The 17,753-nt window shown below is 36.2% G+C and overlaps 1 protein-coding gene across 1 annotated transcript; it reads right to left on the bottom strand.

The window, feature by feature from the left end:
- Window positions 1-488: 488 nt before the first annotated feature.
- Window positions 489-16,418, bottom strand: prkaa1 (protein kinase, AMP-activated, alpha 1 catalytic subunit). The gene is made up of 10 exons (XM_051110123.1): window positions 16,271-16,418; window positions 12,678-12,819; window positions 11,160-11,253; window positions 9,968-10,112; window positions 9,759-9,846; window positions 9,399-9,623; window positions 9,115-9,264; window positions 6,450-6,798; window positions 4,498-4,624; window positions 489-3,124 (listed from the first exon to the last, which is right to left on the bottom strand). Exons 1-10 carry the CDS (start codon window positions 16,365-16,367, stop codon window positions 2,820-2,822), a joined length of 1,722 nt encoding a protein of 573 aa, XP_050966080.1. The 5' UTR covers window positions 16,368-16,418; the 3' UTR covers window positions 489-2,819.
- Window positions 16,419-17,753: the final 1,335 nt, after the last annotated feature.

Raw genomic sequence — 17,753 nt, 5'->3', positions numbered from 1 at the left:
AAAAAAAAAAAAAACATTTTAGGCATTTATTTCAATGACTTATTAATGCAAAAGTATTATAAAATGATAATATAATTATAGTATTTATTATTATAAATATTTATACGCATATTATTTATTATATTATTATTAATGTGTAGTATTAATGAATATAATGAAAAAATAAATATATTCATAACACAGCTTGCCCTGACAAAATGTATTAAAACATCCTTACCCTAAGAACAGTTTTAACCCTTAGGATAAACTTAATTGTTTTCATTGTTCCTGTTTGCTCAACGCAAATATTAGAAGAAACATTAAAAAAAAATATTAGAAGAAACATTTTTATTTATTTTACTAGTTGATTAAAAAGAAAAAGGTGGCATAACTTAAAAGCTTCATGTGTGTATGTAATTTAAGGAAGTTATCAAACAGTGATCAAACATTTCTTTAAAAAAAAAACCCCACTCACACAACATACACAATGTTTTCAAAAGACACAAAAGTCAATCAGTCTTCATGTATCATTTTATTAGGCAGTTGTATTTACAAATCATCTTTTCAACTGTAAATTATCAGTAATTTTCTGTAAATGTACATTGGCAAGCCTCCATGAGGTGCATCTCTGCACAGATAATCAAATAAATGCAGTTAAGAGAAGAACATCAACAGATTCTCTATACTTATTTTCAATGGCTGAATAAACAGCCTGTGGAGACGCTGAAATTGTTCCCTAGCGATAAAGAAGAGTTAACATTTGAATTAGACAACTACACAGGGAAATAAACTTTGGAATAAAAAAAAAGGTGAAGGGGTCAAAACAAAACTAAATTTCTCTGGATTTGTCTTAAGCTGACTTGCAAAGCATAGATTGTCAAGTTTTAGCTCTAAAATCTCATTAACAGAGATTCTGAAATGACAGTGCAGTTTAGAACACAAAAACATAATCATCCTTTTTAGGAAACTTAGGATCTTAACATATAGGAAACACTCAAGAATTCCAAAAGGTCAAATCAGAATTACTGGCCTTGAATCTCCTTTTTGAGAATACGATACTGCTGCATTTAGAAGGACTAATAAAGTTATTTCTTTAGTGCGTTAGCAATGTGCGTTAAGACATTCAGACTTTAAAATGTAAATAAGCTGTGCCATACAAACCATAGAATGAACTTAATATTTAAAACTATTCATTTTAGCTTTTTTACTATTGAATTTGGAATGCTTCAATTTGAACATAGCTGGAGCTCTGGACAGGCAAACGAACAAGCAACTTTAAATTTAAAACCCATTTCGTTTTCAGTTGAAAGAACTGATCTGAAGAAGATTCCATATTCCATGAATAATTTCATTCACTGTTTACAGGTTGCAGTTCTTTTCTTAGTGGACTTTTGTAGACTTGGGTCTCATACGAGGGCACATAAAGTCACATGCAAGCAGGAAGCGCTTTCCTATTTTCAGATCTTACAATTATGACTTGGCTTTACAAACACAGGAATAAGACATGACTATGATTCGCTCAGGAGATCTGTCAGTATGCACCAATATCCTTTTTTGTTTTTTGTTTTCCCAGCTGCGTGTGTTTTTTATTTAAGTCAAGTTTTCACGAATGCGAACAACCCAGCTTACATTTGTTTTTTAATACTGAGCCTCATTACGGAAAACATAATTTGTAAAAGTGGGGGGAGATACAAAAACATTTGATTTCTTTAAGGTGTACTTCTTTTTCAAGCAACCATTGTTTTGTAAAACAACTAAAATAAAAGTAAAAAAATGTTTTTGATAAAGCAGTGTATGGAATAAAACATCTTACAGCGATATAATCAAACATTTCTTAAAAAAAAAATCCAGTCCAATATCACAATTTTAATACAATCTACAACCCCATTTAAAGCACTGATAAATATAAATCCAACTGCATGTTTAAATTCTGAATATACTTAAATTTATGTAAAATGTGAGCGAATAGAAAAAAAGACTAAGGTGTGACAAACAAACAAACAAACGAAAATCTGTGAAATGGAGGCAAGGACATTGCACTCAGGATAAATGGGTTTTATATTGGTCTCTTCCTTAAGAAAGGCTGACTTATCAAGTTGTCCCTTTGTGTTAAAGTGCCCACCATGTTAAAGTGGCCCCGCTTATTAAGACGGCTCCTCCTAATCGAGTGCCTTTCTCGGTAGGCCGCTTCAATGGGATAACCAGTTGTGACACTGGCCCACGAAAACTTACAGGTAAAACTGTGCAAAAGCGCTTTCTGTCTTACTTGTCGTCCCACATGCCTCACAAGGGCTCTTTCTTTATAACATCTCTTGGTCCGCCAAGAATCACAACAGCATTGTGTACAGTACAGCTAGCTCAGTGTATAACTCATTTAAATGCACCTCTACACCTCACTCTCTGCAAGGCAACCCTTGCTATAAAACCCAGAAAAGACTTGTAAAACCATCTCTAAAAGAGTATAGACACTATGAATTGGCTTAGCAATCTTTCTTAACTGTGGCACAAAAACAAAACCTCCATTCTTTTTCTTCTTGTACCTTTTCTCAGTCCTCTTAAACAGGCTGATCCTGGCGACCGCAGTGCCACAGACCGTTCATGCGAGTGGGGTGCACGGAGTCTCGAGTCCGTCCGCATGCTTATTGCTCTAAAGACACTGAGAGAGAAAAAGAGAGACAAGAAGAATCGAGATAGAAGGACTGCTCTGGATGATGACACGGATATCAGAGGACGAAGAGGTAGACAGTATTCTAGAAGAGAGAGAGAAAACAAGCCAGAGAGTGAGAGGGAAGACAGTGAGAGAGAGAGTGAGAGAGAGAAGGCATCAGAGGAACCACAAGTTATCGTGCTAGCAGCTTGATGAGGTTGGCGCACATCTCGAAGAACTCTATGGTGTGACTTCCTGGTCGGGGGAGGATCTCTGCCCCTGTGGAATCCACTGAGGAGGTAAGAGAAGAAGCCAGAGAACCCTCCGCCGCTTTTCCTCCGGATATCGGAGGCGTGGAGGGTGCCGACGCGTCGCCCTTCGCTGCATCCTCACATTCGTTTTTGTCGCTCCTGTCGTTCTTTAGGGTAGTCCGGTAGTTACCGACCGAGCCAGAGCGGTGAGGTGTGGCGGTCCCTGATTTTACTTCTATCATGTCATCTAAATGAAACAGAAGACATCAGAGAGTGAAACATACAAACTCTCCAGACCACTTTGCAACAGACATTACAATCATCAGGAATTTAAAGCTGGAGTCTGTAATTTTTGGTGCTCTGGCGGTTAATAAACAGAACTGCATGCGTCTTGCGGAAGAACACTGTAGCTGGACCTACTTCTCTCTGTTTAAGTCTATGACTGCATTGAGTATTGGGCTACTCCACAGTGGTTCCTAAAAGGAACCAGTCTAAAATAGTCAAATGTAAAAACTTCTTATAGGTGTACCGTAGTGATTCAGGATAAGCCAAAAAACCCGGTTTGGAAAACGGATTCATGATGTACTTGCTTATTATATACATGTGGTATTTGGTATTGGTCAAAATTATCAATTTTTTTTTTTTTTTTTTATGCCAAATATCATTAGGATATTAAGTAAAGATCATGTTCCACAAAGATATTTTGTAAATTTCCTACTAACATATCAAAACTTAATTTTTGATTAGTAATATGCATTGCTAAGAACTTTATTTGGACAACTTTAAAGATTTTTTTTTGTTTGCACCCTCAGATTCCAGATTTTCAAATATTTGTATCTCAGCCAAATATTTTCCTATCCTAACAGATCATACACCAATGAGAAGCTTATTTAGCTTTCGATATATAAATCTCAATCTCAAGAAATTGACCCTTATGATTGGTTTTGTGGTCCAGGGTCACATATTACTATTAGAAAATAAATTAAACATTTTTATTTAAAGTGTCTACTTCAGTCTTCAGTACCACATGATCCTTCAGAAATTACTCTAATATGCTGATTTTTTCTCAATGTTGGAAACTGTGGGCTTAATCTTTTTTTTTTGGAACCTGTGATACTTTTATCAGTATTATTTGATGAATACAAAGTTAAAAAGAACAACATTTATTCAAAATCGAAATCTAACCAACCAACCAACAACAACAAAGTCTTTACAATCACTTTTTATCACATCCTCGCTGAATAAAAATATTAATTTCTTTCAGAAAAAGAAAATAAAATTATTTACTTATTTTAATTATTATTATTTTTTTTTAACTTTCTATTCATTAAAGAATCCTGAAAAAAAAGTATGTCTGTTTCCCAAAAACAGTTTCCATCACTGATAATAAATCAGCATATTAGAATTATTTCTGAAGGATCATGAAGGAAAATGGCTGTGTGTGTATAACAAAAATGTGATGAAATAATATTCATTTTTATAAAATACCTTTGAGTACAAAACTCTTTTTCCACATGCTGTCAAATGAACAACCATTCAGTATCCACATCGATTTTTTATGAATAAATACATACATTTTAAAGCACTAATTAAAAACCACACACAGAGTGACAATATTACCGTCTATGCTCCTGAAGTCTAGTAAGTAGGTCCTGCTGTCCACTTGGTAGAGCTGGAGGCTCATCTTTGTATGTATGCCAGTGACTGGGTTCTTCCTCCGCACTCGCAAGTAATAAGGATTAACTACCTATCAAACCACAGAGAAAAAAAAAAAAACATCAGCAGAGTAAACAAATATGACTGCAATGTATCTACAGTTCATTAATATTTAGCAAGCCTTTTAACTTTAAAAGGGTCTGTGCCGACTGGTACACTGCACTGTAACACTGTTTGCACTGTTTTGAAGGAGTCTGAATGGCGTACTCCTGAACAGCAGTAAACACTGTTCCAACTTGATAAGAGAGGCCACTATGAGATAAGACAAAGAATGAAAACCTATAAACAAAGACATGTAGGCCATTTCCGGCTAAAACTGATGAGTGACTCAGGCATACTTGAACTTTAGCCAGATGTATTAAGACACACAAAACAAAAATACGAACCTTCTGTCACAGGTTGACAAAGCATAAATTAAGGTGTGTATATATCACAAATGAGACTCTGTACAAAGACTCACACCTCAGTCCAGTTTACACATGCTCCTCCTTTGTCAGAGGTACACTACAGAAGAATTTAAATTTTTTGCTATAAATAAACAAAATACTGGACTTATCTCCTCATAATTCTGAGTTTTTTTCTTAGAATTGTAAGATATAAACTTGCAATTCTGAGAAATAAAGGCGCAATTACGTGATATGAACTCGAAATTCTGTGAACATAGTCTTTTTTTTCCCCTCAGAACTGGACTTTTTGCGAGTTCACTTGCAATTGCGAGTTTATATCTCACAACTGTGAGAAAAAAAGTCGCAGTTGCGAGTTTATATCCCGCAAATGTGACTTTATAACTCGCAATTGTGCATTTATATCTCAGTTCTGAGAAAAAAGTCAGAATTGGGAGATAAAAGGTCGCAATTAGCTTTTTTTATTTTTATATTCAGTGGCAGAAATGAGCTTCCATAGGTTCATAAAACTATTTATGTTCTACAACTATAACTATATTATATATAACCATATGAAGTATAAATGACATGAACTGATCATTTGTAATTTTGTTGTTTTGTCCCAGAATTCCATATTTTAAATGTTTCTTAAGCACCGAATCAGAATATTTTGATGATTTCTTAAGGATCATGAAGACTGAATGGCTGATGAAATACAGATGTAATACCATCAACGTAAAAAAAACTTCAAAAGCTATTAAAACAGAAAACTATTTTAAAACGTGATAACATTTCACCATATTACACTTTCAATGTTTTGTTAGCATAAGAGACTTCTTTCAAAAACATGGACACAAGTTAAATTACTATTAAAAACAAATTCTGTCCTTAATACATTAGAGATTCTGTTTAGCTCCGAGGTGTTATAATAATGACTGTAACATACGCAGATATCGTATAGCGAACATTTCTGTTAACCATCTATTTGGCCTGTATGTGTGTGTGAGAAAGAGAGAGTGAGTGGTCAAGTCTTTTCTATATATAGAATCTACCAAAAGCCCCAAAACATCTTTCCCACAGGGAAAAGATGGAATTTAGTGTAAGATCATGAGCCTCAGGAGAACAAGCAGAAGAAATGCATACCAGGAAATGCAGTTCACTCTATTTATCTGTTTTTACCACTCTTCTACCCTTTATTACTGCAATTTCTATTTTCCAGTCCCTAAACCGTTTCCTTGTCTGGATGCAATTTATTTCCATTCTGTTCCAAAACAGGGCAACAACACATGACTCACCTTAAAGAGGCAGTTCACCCAAAAATGAATATTCCGTCACCATTATCTCACCCTCATTTGTGCAAGTAAGATGGGTTTAGCATAACATGACATCTCTATGACATCTCTTTAAATGCTAAACAATGCAGTGCTCCTACAAATGTAATGTACAACCCAAAACACAAACACCTGCGCTTACCTTCCACTCGTAGTCCAGCTGCTTCATAGCACGACAGACCTCACTCATGATGTCATTTGGTCTGCTCTGGCTACGGATTCCCAAGTGCCACTTGGCCCGCCGGACACCGAGATGCTTGGACTTTTGAGGGTTAAGCTCATCCAGTGTGTGTCGAGGACGGGGCTGAGACTCAGTCACCAGGAACGGCACTCTCTCGGGGTGAATTTTCGCAGAGTGGTGCGCAGGCAGATCATCTAAGAAGCTGTCTGGAGGGCTGGAGGCCAAATAGAAATCTTTGGCCTCGCTCATAATGCGCCGGTTGTCTATGATCAAGTGATAGGCCACAGCAAGAGGATCCTGGTGATTGCGACTGCAAAGAAAGGGAGGACAGATGAGAGTTTAGAATTGTTTGGTAGAATTTGTTTTTACTGCAGTGACACTAAAAGAGCCTCCTGAAACATTGAACTAACTTTTTAGATGTTTCTCTCAATAAGTAAGTTTTAAAAAAAGAAGATAAGTTACAAATAGGGTTAAGTTTTGACACAAATTTCACGATTTGATTTGATTCTGATTATTCTGGATGTATATCAGGTACAGTACATGCCAAATTTTCTCCAAAAATTCTCATTACACAGCATAAATGATTACACCCCCTCTGAATAAATATAAAAGATGTATTTTCTTAATGATCACTAATATAATTCATGGAATGATGGCAAAATCGAAATGTATTAAACATTCTTAAAAACAACAAAATATATGCCAACATTTTCTATAAAATAAGTAAATTAGCCAATTTTGTTTAAAGGAAGGACTGCAGAAATGAGTACACCCTAGATTTAATTCAGCAAATGCATAATATTTTAGTATTTAGTATGTCCACCAGAACATTAGGCATACTGCTTTGACACTTCTTGGCACTGAGTGTGCAAGTTCATGACAAATTTTAACATATGTCCTGTTTAACTCCTGGAGGACAACCTCCTTAAATGTCCTGGTCTTTAATGGGGAGTGTTGCTCAGCTCATCTCTACAGAATCCCCCACTGCCTCTCAAGAGCATTAAGATGAGTGAAATACATGAAGGATTTTCACCTTGGGAGATTGAATATCTTCATTGTCATGCTGAAAAAATGCCCAATAATAAGGGGAGGGTAACATCTTCAGTTTCAGTTTTTTGTATTACATCACACAATGGTGTGTAAATTTATGACAGTGTTGATAAAATACCACTCCCTTACACCTTCAGCACTCACACATCCCTATATAAGAGCTTTACTACCACTGAATGTCAGTGTGGGTACCAGACACTTCTCACTGTACTCCTCCTCTAGCAACACCATAACATTTTGGATGCTTTTGGATCTGGAATGATTGACTTGGTCTCATGAGACCAGAGTATGGATTCCCAGAATCTATATTTTTTTTAAATATGGGCGTTGAAAGAGGTTAAATTTGTTTATTGTGCTTTGGCTATATGTAGGTCATTCTAGTGGTGACAACAACCATGCATGTCAGTTTTGCAGACTGCGTTGTACTCTGTGAGATAAAGTTTCATTTTTTTCATAGCTTTTGCCGGCTCGGAGACACTTGCATGGTATTTCCCCAGCTCTTTTTCTTGCAAAAGTTCACTTATCACTAAATGAAAACTTAAAGTGAAGACCTGATTATTTCAGGAGCCTTGCCAGAAGTCCATTGTTTTTAAATGTTGGTGCTACTTCTGCTAGATTTTCACAATTAAAACAATAATTTGGTATTCCTCTTGTACCACTGTCCTCTTTTATGCTAAGAAATAAGTCACCTGGCAGTTCTCTCCCAAGTGGTTTCATTGTTGACAGCATTAAGTCTGAGTATGATTCAGTAGACTATAAAACACTTTTAACTGTAAGGAAATTATAGTTACCTGTTGATCAAAAACAGCCTTAAACCTACACTTTTTTCCAGTAACTTGTACTCATTTCTGCAACACAACATTTTATCACTTTGATGATAAGAAAATCTTATTTTGCTGAATAATTTTGACATTCTTCTTTGGTAATTGATTAAGCCGTATATATATATGTGTGTGTGTGTGTGATTTTAACAATAATTAGATATTGTACATTTTTTTTTAATTCAATGGACCATACCTACAATGAACAGTTGTGCTTCTTTAAATAATGATAATGATTAATAAATAATATAACAAATGTATTGCTCCTTTAGTAAGATGCATTTTTTAATGGGATCTTATTGTAAAAGTGCTACCAGATTTTGAAAACTGAAATAATACATTTAAATAGGGAACTTAAACTGCCAGTTGGTTGCATCAAGTTTATGTCTTAATGAGTGAGTCACTTAATCCTTCATTTATTCAAAAACCATTAATGATTTCATCGTTTCAGTGACTCAATTTATACCAACTCAAACACCACTCACTTCCTCAAACAATTTGTTCAAAAATACAGATTTATTGAGTAATGATACTCATCTGTCTTCAGAACCGAAATCTAATCAAATCAGGAAATCTATGAAATCATCAATCTATGCATTTTCCATGAACATCACTGCAATTCCCCGTTCCAACTAAAATTCATAACTTCCTCGGATGTGAAAACTCCCTCCACCATAAAGAAGTCTCAATAGCAAGCAACAAAAAAGGTAACAAAATATGTGATGCAAAAAAAACAACAAAATAAACACACAAACCTGTACAAGCAGTTGAGCACCTCCTCCTCAGTGCACTCAAACTTCTCACACACTTCCTTCAGTGCCTCCTCATCAATCATATTACTGCTATAAGCAGCGTCCTCTGGGAACAGATACTTGGGGAGATCTTGTTTAAACCACTCGTCCTCCCTGAGAATGGAAGTCAATGAAAAGAGAAAGAGATAAACGGTTGATTTGTACTTTTAGAAATCTTGCTCTCCACATCCCTCACTGTTTTGGCATTGCTAAAAAAAAAAAAAAAAAAAAACAGTGTAGTTTCTTACCGAATCTCTTTAATGGTGGCTCTCTTCATGGGGTCCACCTGGAGCATGTGTTTCAGAAGGCTAATAACGGAGGGGTTCAGGTACTGAGGCGTGAAGAAGATCCCATCGCAGATCTTCTTGAACAGTGTTGGCACGTGGTCGTCATCAAACGGCAGCGTTCCGCACAGCAGAGCGTACAAAATCACACCACTGGACCAGATGTCCACCTCAGGCCCTGCGTATAACCTGGGTGAGAAATGAACGGACAACACAAAGCTATTTAAAACAACACATTATCTTAGAGGACAAAAACAGGTTTTTGAGATGATTTTAAAATAAACAAATGGAAAAAAGATAAATACAGCCAACGGTAAACGGTACCTTCCAGAGATGACTTCCGGAGCAGCATAATTAGGAGAACCGCAACTCGTTCTTAAGAATTCTCCATCCGACATCATGTTTGACAAGCCTACATGACAAAAAGTCAAAGTTTAAGTCAGTATAGATTGTGACATAAACATTAAAGAAAGATCAAGTCCACAAACAACCTACCTTGTTTCATGTTTCTTAAATATGAAGAGGTCACATACCAAAGTCTGCAATCTTGGCATTCATCTGCGCATCCAGCAGGACGTTCTCAGGCTTGAGGTCTCTGTGCACCACCATATGTCTGTGGCAGTAATCCACCCCTGAGATGATCTGCTGGAACAGACGCCTGCTCTCCTTCTCGTCCAACTGACCAGAGACACAGGAACATGGATTTTTACTTCCCCCATGTGCACTGAACCTTCAGTTTACGGTTCCCCTGCTGCAACCTACTAGGCCGTTTTTGTGGCCCTGATATATACTACCGTTCAAAAGTTTGGGGTCAGTAAGGTGTTTTTTTTTTTTTGGACACATGTCTTACATTCACCATATAATATATAATATTTTACACAACATAAAATATCCCTTGGAGATCATTCTAATATGCAGATTTTGTGCTTAATAAACATTTCTTATCATTATCAACGTTGAAAACAGTTGTGCCGCTTAATACATTTTTTTCAGGATTCTCTGATGCACAGAAAGTCCAAAAGAATTTAACAGAATTTTATTTTAACAAAGTAAAAGTATTTTTTCAATCAAATTAATGCTGATTGAATAAATGTAATGCTTGAATAAAAGTTAAAAATGTTTTCTTAAAAAAAATAAATAAATAAAATAATAATAATAATAATAATAATAATAATAATATTATATTTATATATATATATATATATATATATATATATATATATATATTTATTTATTTTTTAATTATTTATTTATTTTTATGCCAATTACATTAAACTTCAGTTCATTTAAACAAATCAAATTACTTGCATTCAATTTAGGATTTCAAGATTACAGATCATGTAAACCTTAACTGTATAGTTATTAGTTAACTAACGTTATCTAAATGACTGCAATTTTTCTTTCTGTTGAGCTCTGTATAATTGACAGGCATGCAGATGCTTTATGATCTATTTATTTAACAATGACAGTGACATTTATTCTCTCACTTTCTACTGGCCACACTGTTTCGCTAAACTGAAATGCTCTCATTATAAGAATACTGCATTAAATTTGAAGGAAATGCATTTTCCCACTGTAAAGTATCTTCACTACATTAAACAGCCGTCACTGCACAAAGAACCAACTACACATCGGCTAAATTCAGTCAGTTATTTACATTATCAATTATAAGCCATTTATTTTCTGGCCCTAATCATAACCCACAAATTATAATCGAAGATGTACCTTTCCATTTTTACAGATGTAGTCGAAGAGTTCTCCTCCTGACACATATTCCATTACCATGAAGATATCTGTTGGTGTGCTGATGACTTGGTAACTGCCAAACAAACAAAATGCACAAATTTGCAAAGAATACATGTCATTGGTTTTGTCAGTGTAAGTGTAGTTAGTGAAATGAATCTGAACTACAATCTGAAATAAAAAATTTCAATAATTTATTAAAACAAAATTGAAATTTTCCTATCTAGTACTGATTCAGTACTAGATTTTGAATTTTGTTTCTTCACTTTACTTTCTTTTTCACTTTTTATATGAGAAAGGTCAATTAATCCCTAATGGTTTTGGAGCGTGACTGGAGAACTCTGACATTCCCATGTCTTCTCTGGCCACTAGGGGTGTGACAAGACACTTATCCCACGAGACGGGACGAGACACGAGACTGGGTTCACGAGAACGAGACGAGACGAGATTTAACTTCTTTTAAGAAAACCTCAGTGATGAAATATATAGGGAAAATGGTGTTTTCTTAAACTGAAAAAGACAAAATGCAAAGAAATGTAGGTGCATTTTGAACTTTATCAAATTAAACTTCCATTTTAATCAATCATATGCAGTAATAAACAATTCATTAAGTCTTGTTTGACTACTGAAATCTCCCGAAAGAATGATTCAGCGACATACTTTTTTTAAACGGGCAGTTGTCGTCACCTCCTGGCGGAAGAGATAAGCGTTACAATACATACAAGTGTTAAGATACTTTCGTTTTGATCGCTACTGTAGACAATATGTGTTTATACCCAAACTATTAACTTTACTAATGATTATAATGTGCTTGAAAAGACAGTTTGTGTTGCTCTTTCTACGTTCACATTTACCCCATCCCTCTGATTCATCAACATGGGCAGCGACAAAACGTGCTTCTCACGTTCCACTGACGCGATGTGAAACAGTCCTAATAGGCATAGCTAAATCGTGTAGGTGTTTGAATCGAGACCTCAGTATTTTAAGAATTAATCGTGCAGCTCTAATGTAAACACTGCAAAATGTTTTCAGAGGAGATCGTCACAAGATCTCGTCACATCCCTACTGGCCACAGTACAGACAAACAGTTTGCGTGTACACAATCAAGGTGACAGAGAAAAAAAGAAGTTGTTTAGAACATCAAAGGCAAAGCTTTACTGCTTCTTTAAAATGGGAGGAAATGGAAATCCCCTTCCTCTTTCCCATCCTCTGTCTTGCCTTATTCCAAACCGCAAAAACAGAAGGAAAAAAAAAAAAAAAAAAATGTAAGCATGGCCACTAGGGAAGCCAACCCAGATTCCCATACAAATGTGAGGGCTCATTTGCACGCACATCAGTCTGTAACTCTCTTACATACTTACTCAGGAATAACTATTTTTTAAAAATCAACTTAAAACAATTATGACTACGGCAAATAGTTGCACATTCTAGCCCTGAAATAGAACAGTTCAAATGTATTATTAGTGCATTAGAATACAGATGGAATGAATCAGAACTCACAGTTTGATTATATGCGGGTGACGGAAGAGCTTGAGGTTCTGGATCTCACGTCGAATCTTCCCAACTACATCCAGACTGCGGATCTTCTGCCGGTTCAGAATCTTTACTGCCACCTGGTGCTTGGTCAACTCATGCTGGCCCACTGCATAAACAGGTAGAACAAACAAATGATTGTGAAGGCTTACATTTATGCAAGTCATTGGAGAATATACAACAAAATGCCCAAAAAGACACAAAATCAGTAACAGTGGGTGACAGGTCTGTTCTAAATGCAGAAAATAAAACACAAGCAACCATATAATCATGCACACTCACGGTAGCAAAATAAACAGGCTTTTGAGAAACAGCAGAAAGCGTTTTCTCAATCTGTTGTTGTTGATGCCAGTGGCTTTTTGTACAATTGAAAAATCCATTTGCCACTTGGAAAATTGGCTAAAACTAATACTTTATTTCACGCAGTTTGCTCCGCACTGGTAAATCACTCATTGGGTCTGCAGGTGTAGTTGTAAAGTGTTTTATAAATACAAGGAATGAATTAATGAATGAATTTGCTGTTGTTTGCATTTACAAAGTCATACATCTTTATTTAGCCCCATCAGTTTGCAAAATTTAAGCCAATGCTGTTTATGGTAATAATGCTAAATACTATTATATATTATTGTTTGATATTGCCAACTCTTGTACAATAAACAGAAGTTGCGTCCTGAAGTAACACTCTAACAGCTGAAAATCAACACCTTTGAGGCTTGCAGTTAACCACACATTTGATCTATTTTTCCATAAACTATTTTTATATGGGCAAAGGCTTTAACCAACCAGCGTCTTATAAGGCTGGATATTGCTGCATCAGTAAGTGCTGAAGGGCGTACATTGAACTGTTCCTAGAAGCTGTGTACGGGCTCAGTTAAGTTGCAACATTTAAAAAACAGGCGGCATGCATTAACTAGACTGCTCTAGTTATGCATTAACACAAACAAGTCGTGCAGAGGGAAATGTGTGCGTATATATTTACAGACGCACTGAAACATCACTATCAACCTAATTTATAAATGCTACTTGTTAGATTGGGGATTAGTAGTTTTAATGTTCTGTCAGTAGTACATCAACTTCTCTTTTCCCAGAAAACTTTTATACACAACACACTTCCTGTTTCGAAAGTTTTGGTTTGCATCATATATTGCCTCATAACACGGGCAAATGCACTGTTTGTGGGGGCATGGCAAACTGGGAAGCCAGGACTTGGCGTTTTCTTACCAGTGTACAGGAGGCATTTCATTATTACATCATATTTGATGAGGAAAAAAGGAAACGTGACTGAGAAAGAGTGGGCTTCTTGAAAGGTCACCAACTGTTGGGTGCTCCTTGGCAAACATACAAACATAAGTGTGTTAATCAACTAATCTGATTCAAAAGCAAATTTTAATTTTCAGGATTTTATGTTCATCCTGCCCAATGAGCTTCAAAAGTGTGTGAACTGAAGAATGTATCTACGCAGGATATGCTACACATAAATAGTTTAAAATATGAACATTACATTTTAAAACTTGACAACCATAATAAAGTGAAACACAAGCACAGACTAAACACGCATTCTTTTATCTGAATCAAGTAATTTTATTACATTTACACCGTGTTACAACCATCTCTTTACATTTACTACTCTAATAAAAATACAACTATTCTGTCTTGCTACAGTTCAGACATGTTTTGTCCATAGAAGTGCGTTATTCACTGTAAAGTGACATAACCGGCGGATGTTTCATTATCAAACACGATCATTCGGTGATCAAGTTGCTGCACCCTTAGTTAAGACAACTCTAAGCTGACTAATACGGATGTCATTTAGAGTCATTATTATACATGTCATGCTCGATTACTGAAGTAACGAATGTGTACATGTGGATCACACAAAAAGCGCAAACATTTTAATTCATCTGATCCACAGTATGCACCATATCAGCAAAATGAACTTTTTAAAAATAATCTATTTTTTTGTCATTCCGACAAAGACTTGACTCTGACCAACGTTGGCTGCATCTGTAAATCAGCTGTCATTTGGCCTGTGTACGAGCAAATCTATCAGTCCTCGCCAAACTGCAACTTCTGAATACTAATCACTCCATAAACCATGAAGCTAACCAGGTTAGCTGCGACCAATCCCTCAAAACCAAGCTAACGCAATACATGCCCGCACACATCCAGAAAACATCACTATCAACCTAATTTATAAATGCTACTTGTTAGATTGGGGATTAGTAGTTTTAATGTTCTGTCAGTAGTACATCAACTTCTCTTTTCCCAGAAAACTTTTATACACAACACACTTCCTGTTTCGAAAGTTTTGGTTTGCATCATATATTGCCTCATAACACGGGCAAATGCACTGTTTGTGGGGGCATGGCAAACTGGGAAGCCAGGACTTGGCGTTTTCTTACCAGTGTACAGGAGGCATTTCATTATTACATCATATTTGATGAGGAAAAAAGGAAACGTGACTGAGAAAGAGTGGGCTTCTTGAAAGGTCACCAACTGTTGGGTGCTCCTTGGCAAACATACAAACATAAGTGTGTTAATCAACTAATCTGATTCAAAAGCAAATTTTAATTTTCAGGATTTTATGTTCATCCTGCCCAATGAGCTTCAAAAGTGTGTGAACTGAAGAATGTATCTACGCAGGATATGCTACACATAAATAGTTTAAAATATGAACATTACATTTTAAAACTTGACAACCATAATAAAGTGAAACACAAGCACAGACTAAACACGCATTCTTTTATCTGAATCAAGTAATTTTATTACATTTACACCGTGTTACAACCATCTCTTTACATTTACTACTCTAATAAAAATACAACTATTCTGTCTTGCTACAGTTCAGACATGTTTTGTCCATAGAAGTGCGTTATTCACTGTAAAGTGACATAACCGGCGGATGTTTCATTATCAAACACGATCATTCGGTGATCAAGTTGCTGCACCCTTAGTTAAGACAACTCTAAGCTGACTAATACGGATGTCATTTAGAGTCATTATTATACATGTCATGCTCGATTACTGAAGTAACGAATGTGTACATGTGGATCACACAAAAAGCGCAAACATTTTAATTCATCTGATCCACAGTATGCACCATATCAGCAAAATGAACTTTTTAAAAATAATCTATTTTTTTGTCATTCCGACAAAGACTTGACTCTGACCAACGTTGGCTGCATCTGTAAATCAGCTGTCATTTGGCCTGTGTACGAGCAAATCTATCAGTCCTCGCCAAACTGCAACTTCTGAATACTAATCACTCCATAAACCATGAAGCTAACCAGGTTAGCTGCGACCAATCCCTCAAAACCAAGCTAACGCAATACATGCCCGCACACATTCAGAAAACCACGTAAGCATCGATCGACTAACATTATCAACGCTGCTCATCGCAGAAAGCTTTGTCGTTTAAGGTTTGTTTCATGACTAGACTGTCATTAGCCAACAAGTGCTGCAGCTTTAGCCGCATTTAAAGGCTCGATCTTCTCCAGTTTTGCTTTCCTGTCTTCAAAACAGCAATAACACAAAAGCCGAAACACTTCGGACAGTTTTACCTTTGACTTTTCCAAACGTTCCCACTCCTAGTGTGTCTCCGAGAATATAATGTCCGATTTTCACCCTGCCTTCATGTTTCTGTTTGTCCGTCGCCATCTTCGCTCTGAGGCCCTACCTGAGAGAGGCAGCAGCGGGACGGGGACGAGAGCGGCGTCTCTACTGACGACTACCGGTACAGCAGAGCGCGCCAAAATAACCAGCTCCAAACGCTTGGATTAATGTTTAATATATTGTTACAACATATTAACTAAGTGTACCTACAACGTAAATGCAATACATTAAATAAAAATAATCAAATAACAGTCATCATCGTTATATGACAGTGATGGGGTGAAGTCAGCTAAAATGGGCTATCAGGTGAAATGGGCCAAATAAGCTTGTAGAGTCATATCTCTTTAAAATGCTTACAGAATATCACAATAACTGATGTTGCGTTGTTGCATCAACACTTATTTTATTCAACAATAATTTTAAATTGTTTGAGTTTTTTAAGGCAGGCAGGGCAGGATAAAGGCGCTTGGCAGAGAAATTGGTAAGTGAGCCTGACATATTAAATTTTATTCATCACTAAATAAGGGTTCAAAAGCAAATATAAGATAGCTTACCAACAAAGCAAAGGTTTATGAATAATGTTTTGACATGCTCTTTCATATTAAAAAGTTTAATTTAAAAAAGAAACTTAGGTAGAAATGGGCTGCATACACACACACGTTTGTTTTTGTGAATTGTGGGGACTTTCCATAGACTTCTGTAGTTTTTATACTGACTAAACGATATTGTCTATCCTCTAACCCAACCCTAACCTCACAGAAAACATGTTTGCATCGTTACACGTTCAGATAAACATCATTTACTATTTTTAATCATTTTTTTACATTGTGGGAACTGCAGGCCGGTCCACACAATGTCAAAAATTTCAGGTTTTACTATCATTGTGGGGACATTTGGTCCCCACAATGTAGCACAAACAAGTACGCACACACTAGGGATGTTAACCGATGACCGTTTGACCGGTGGTTGACCGTATCAACGTTAACCGGTCAAAGTTGTCGGTAGTCGGTTAAAAAAAAAAGTGATATCTAAATTAGGCTATTATAGACAGTGGACTATACGCTACTACAGTTAGCCATCTCATTCCTCATCTTTTTGTGTTAAGTGAACAAATTATCCCTCACACTCAATTTTTCATAACTCGCCTGTTTGTACTTAATAAACCAATAAAAACATTTGGCGCGAGGTCACAGCGTTTGGGTTCGCGCGCTCACAAGGTTTGCGAAAAGTAAAGGCAACAGGCTAAAACACTCGAGGTTAGAGCGGCGTCTCTTCGGAGCTGTCATTTTCTTAAATGAGCCGTGGCAATGTTTCAGATGAGCTTCTAACCTAGACAAACGCCTTTATTTTCAAAGCGATCACCTTGTACCCAAACCATTTGAAACTAAGGAGCCATTTGTCCCACGATTACATACAACAAGCTCTTCGGCG

This window comes from Labeo rohita, chromosome 5, assembly GCF_022985175.1.
Source record: "Labeo rohita strain BAU-BD-2019 chromosome 5, IGBB_LRoh.1.0, whole genome shotgun sequence".
Classification (NCBI taxonomy): Eukaryota; Metazoa; Chordata; class Actinopteri; order Cypriniformes; family Cyprinidae; genus Labeo; species Labeo rohita.
The sequence above is the reverse complement of the archived record's forward strand: the minus strand, read 5'-3'. Positions and strand labels throughout refer to the sequence as shown.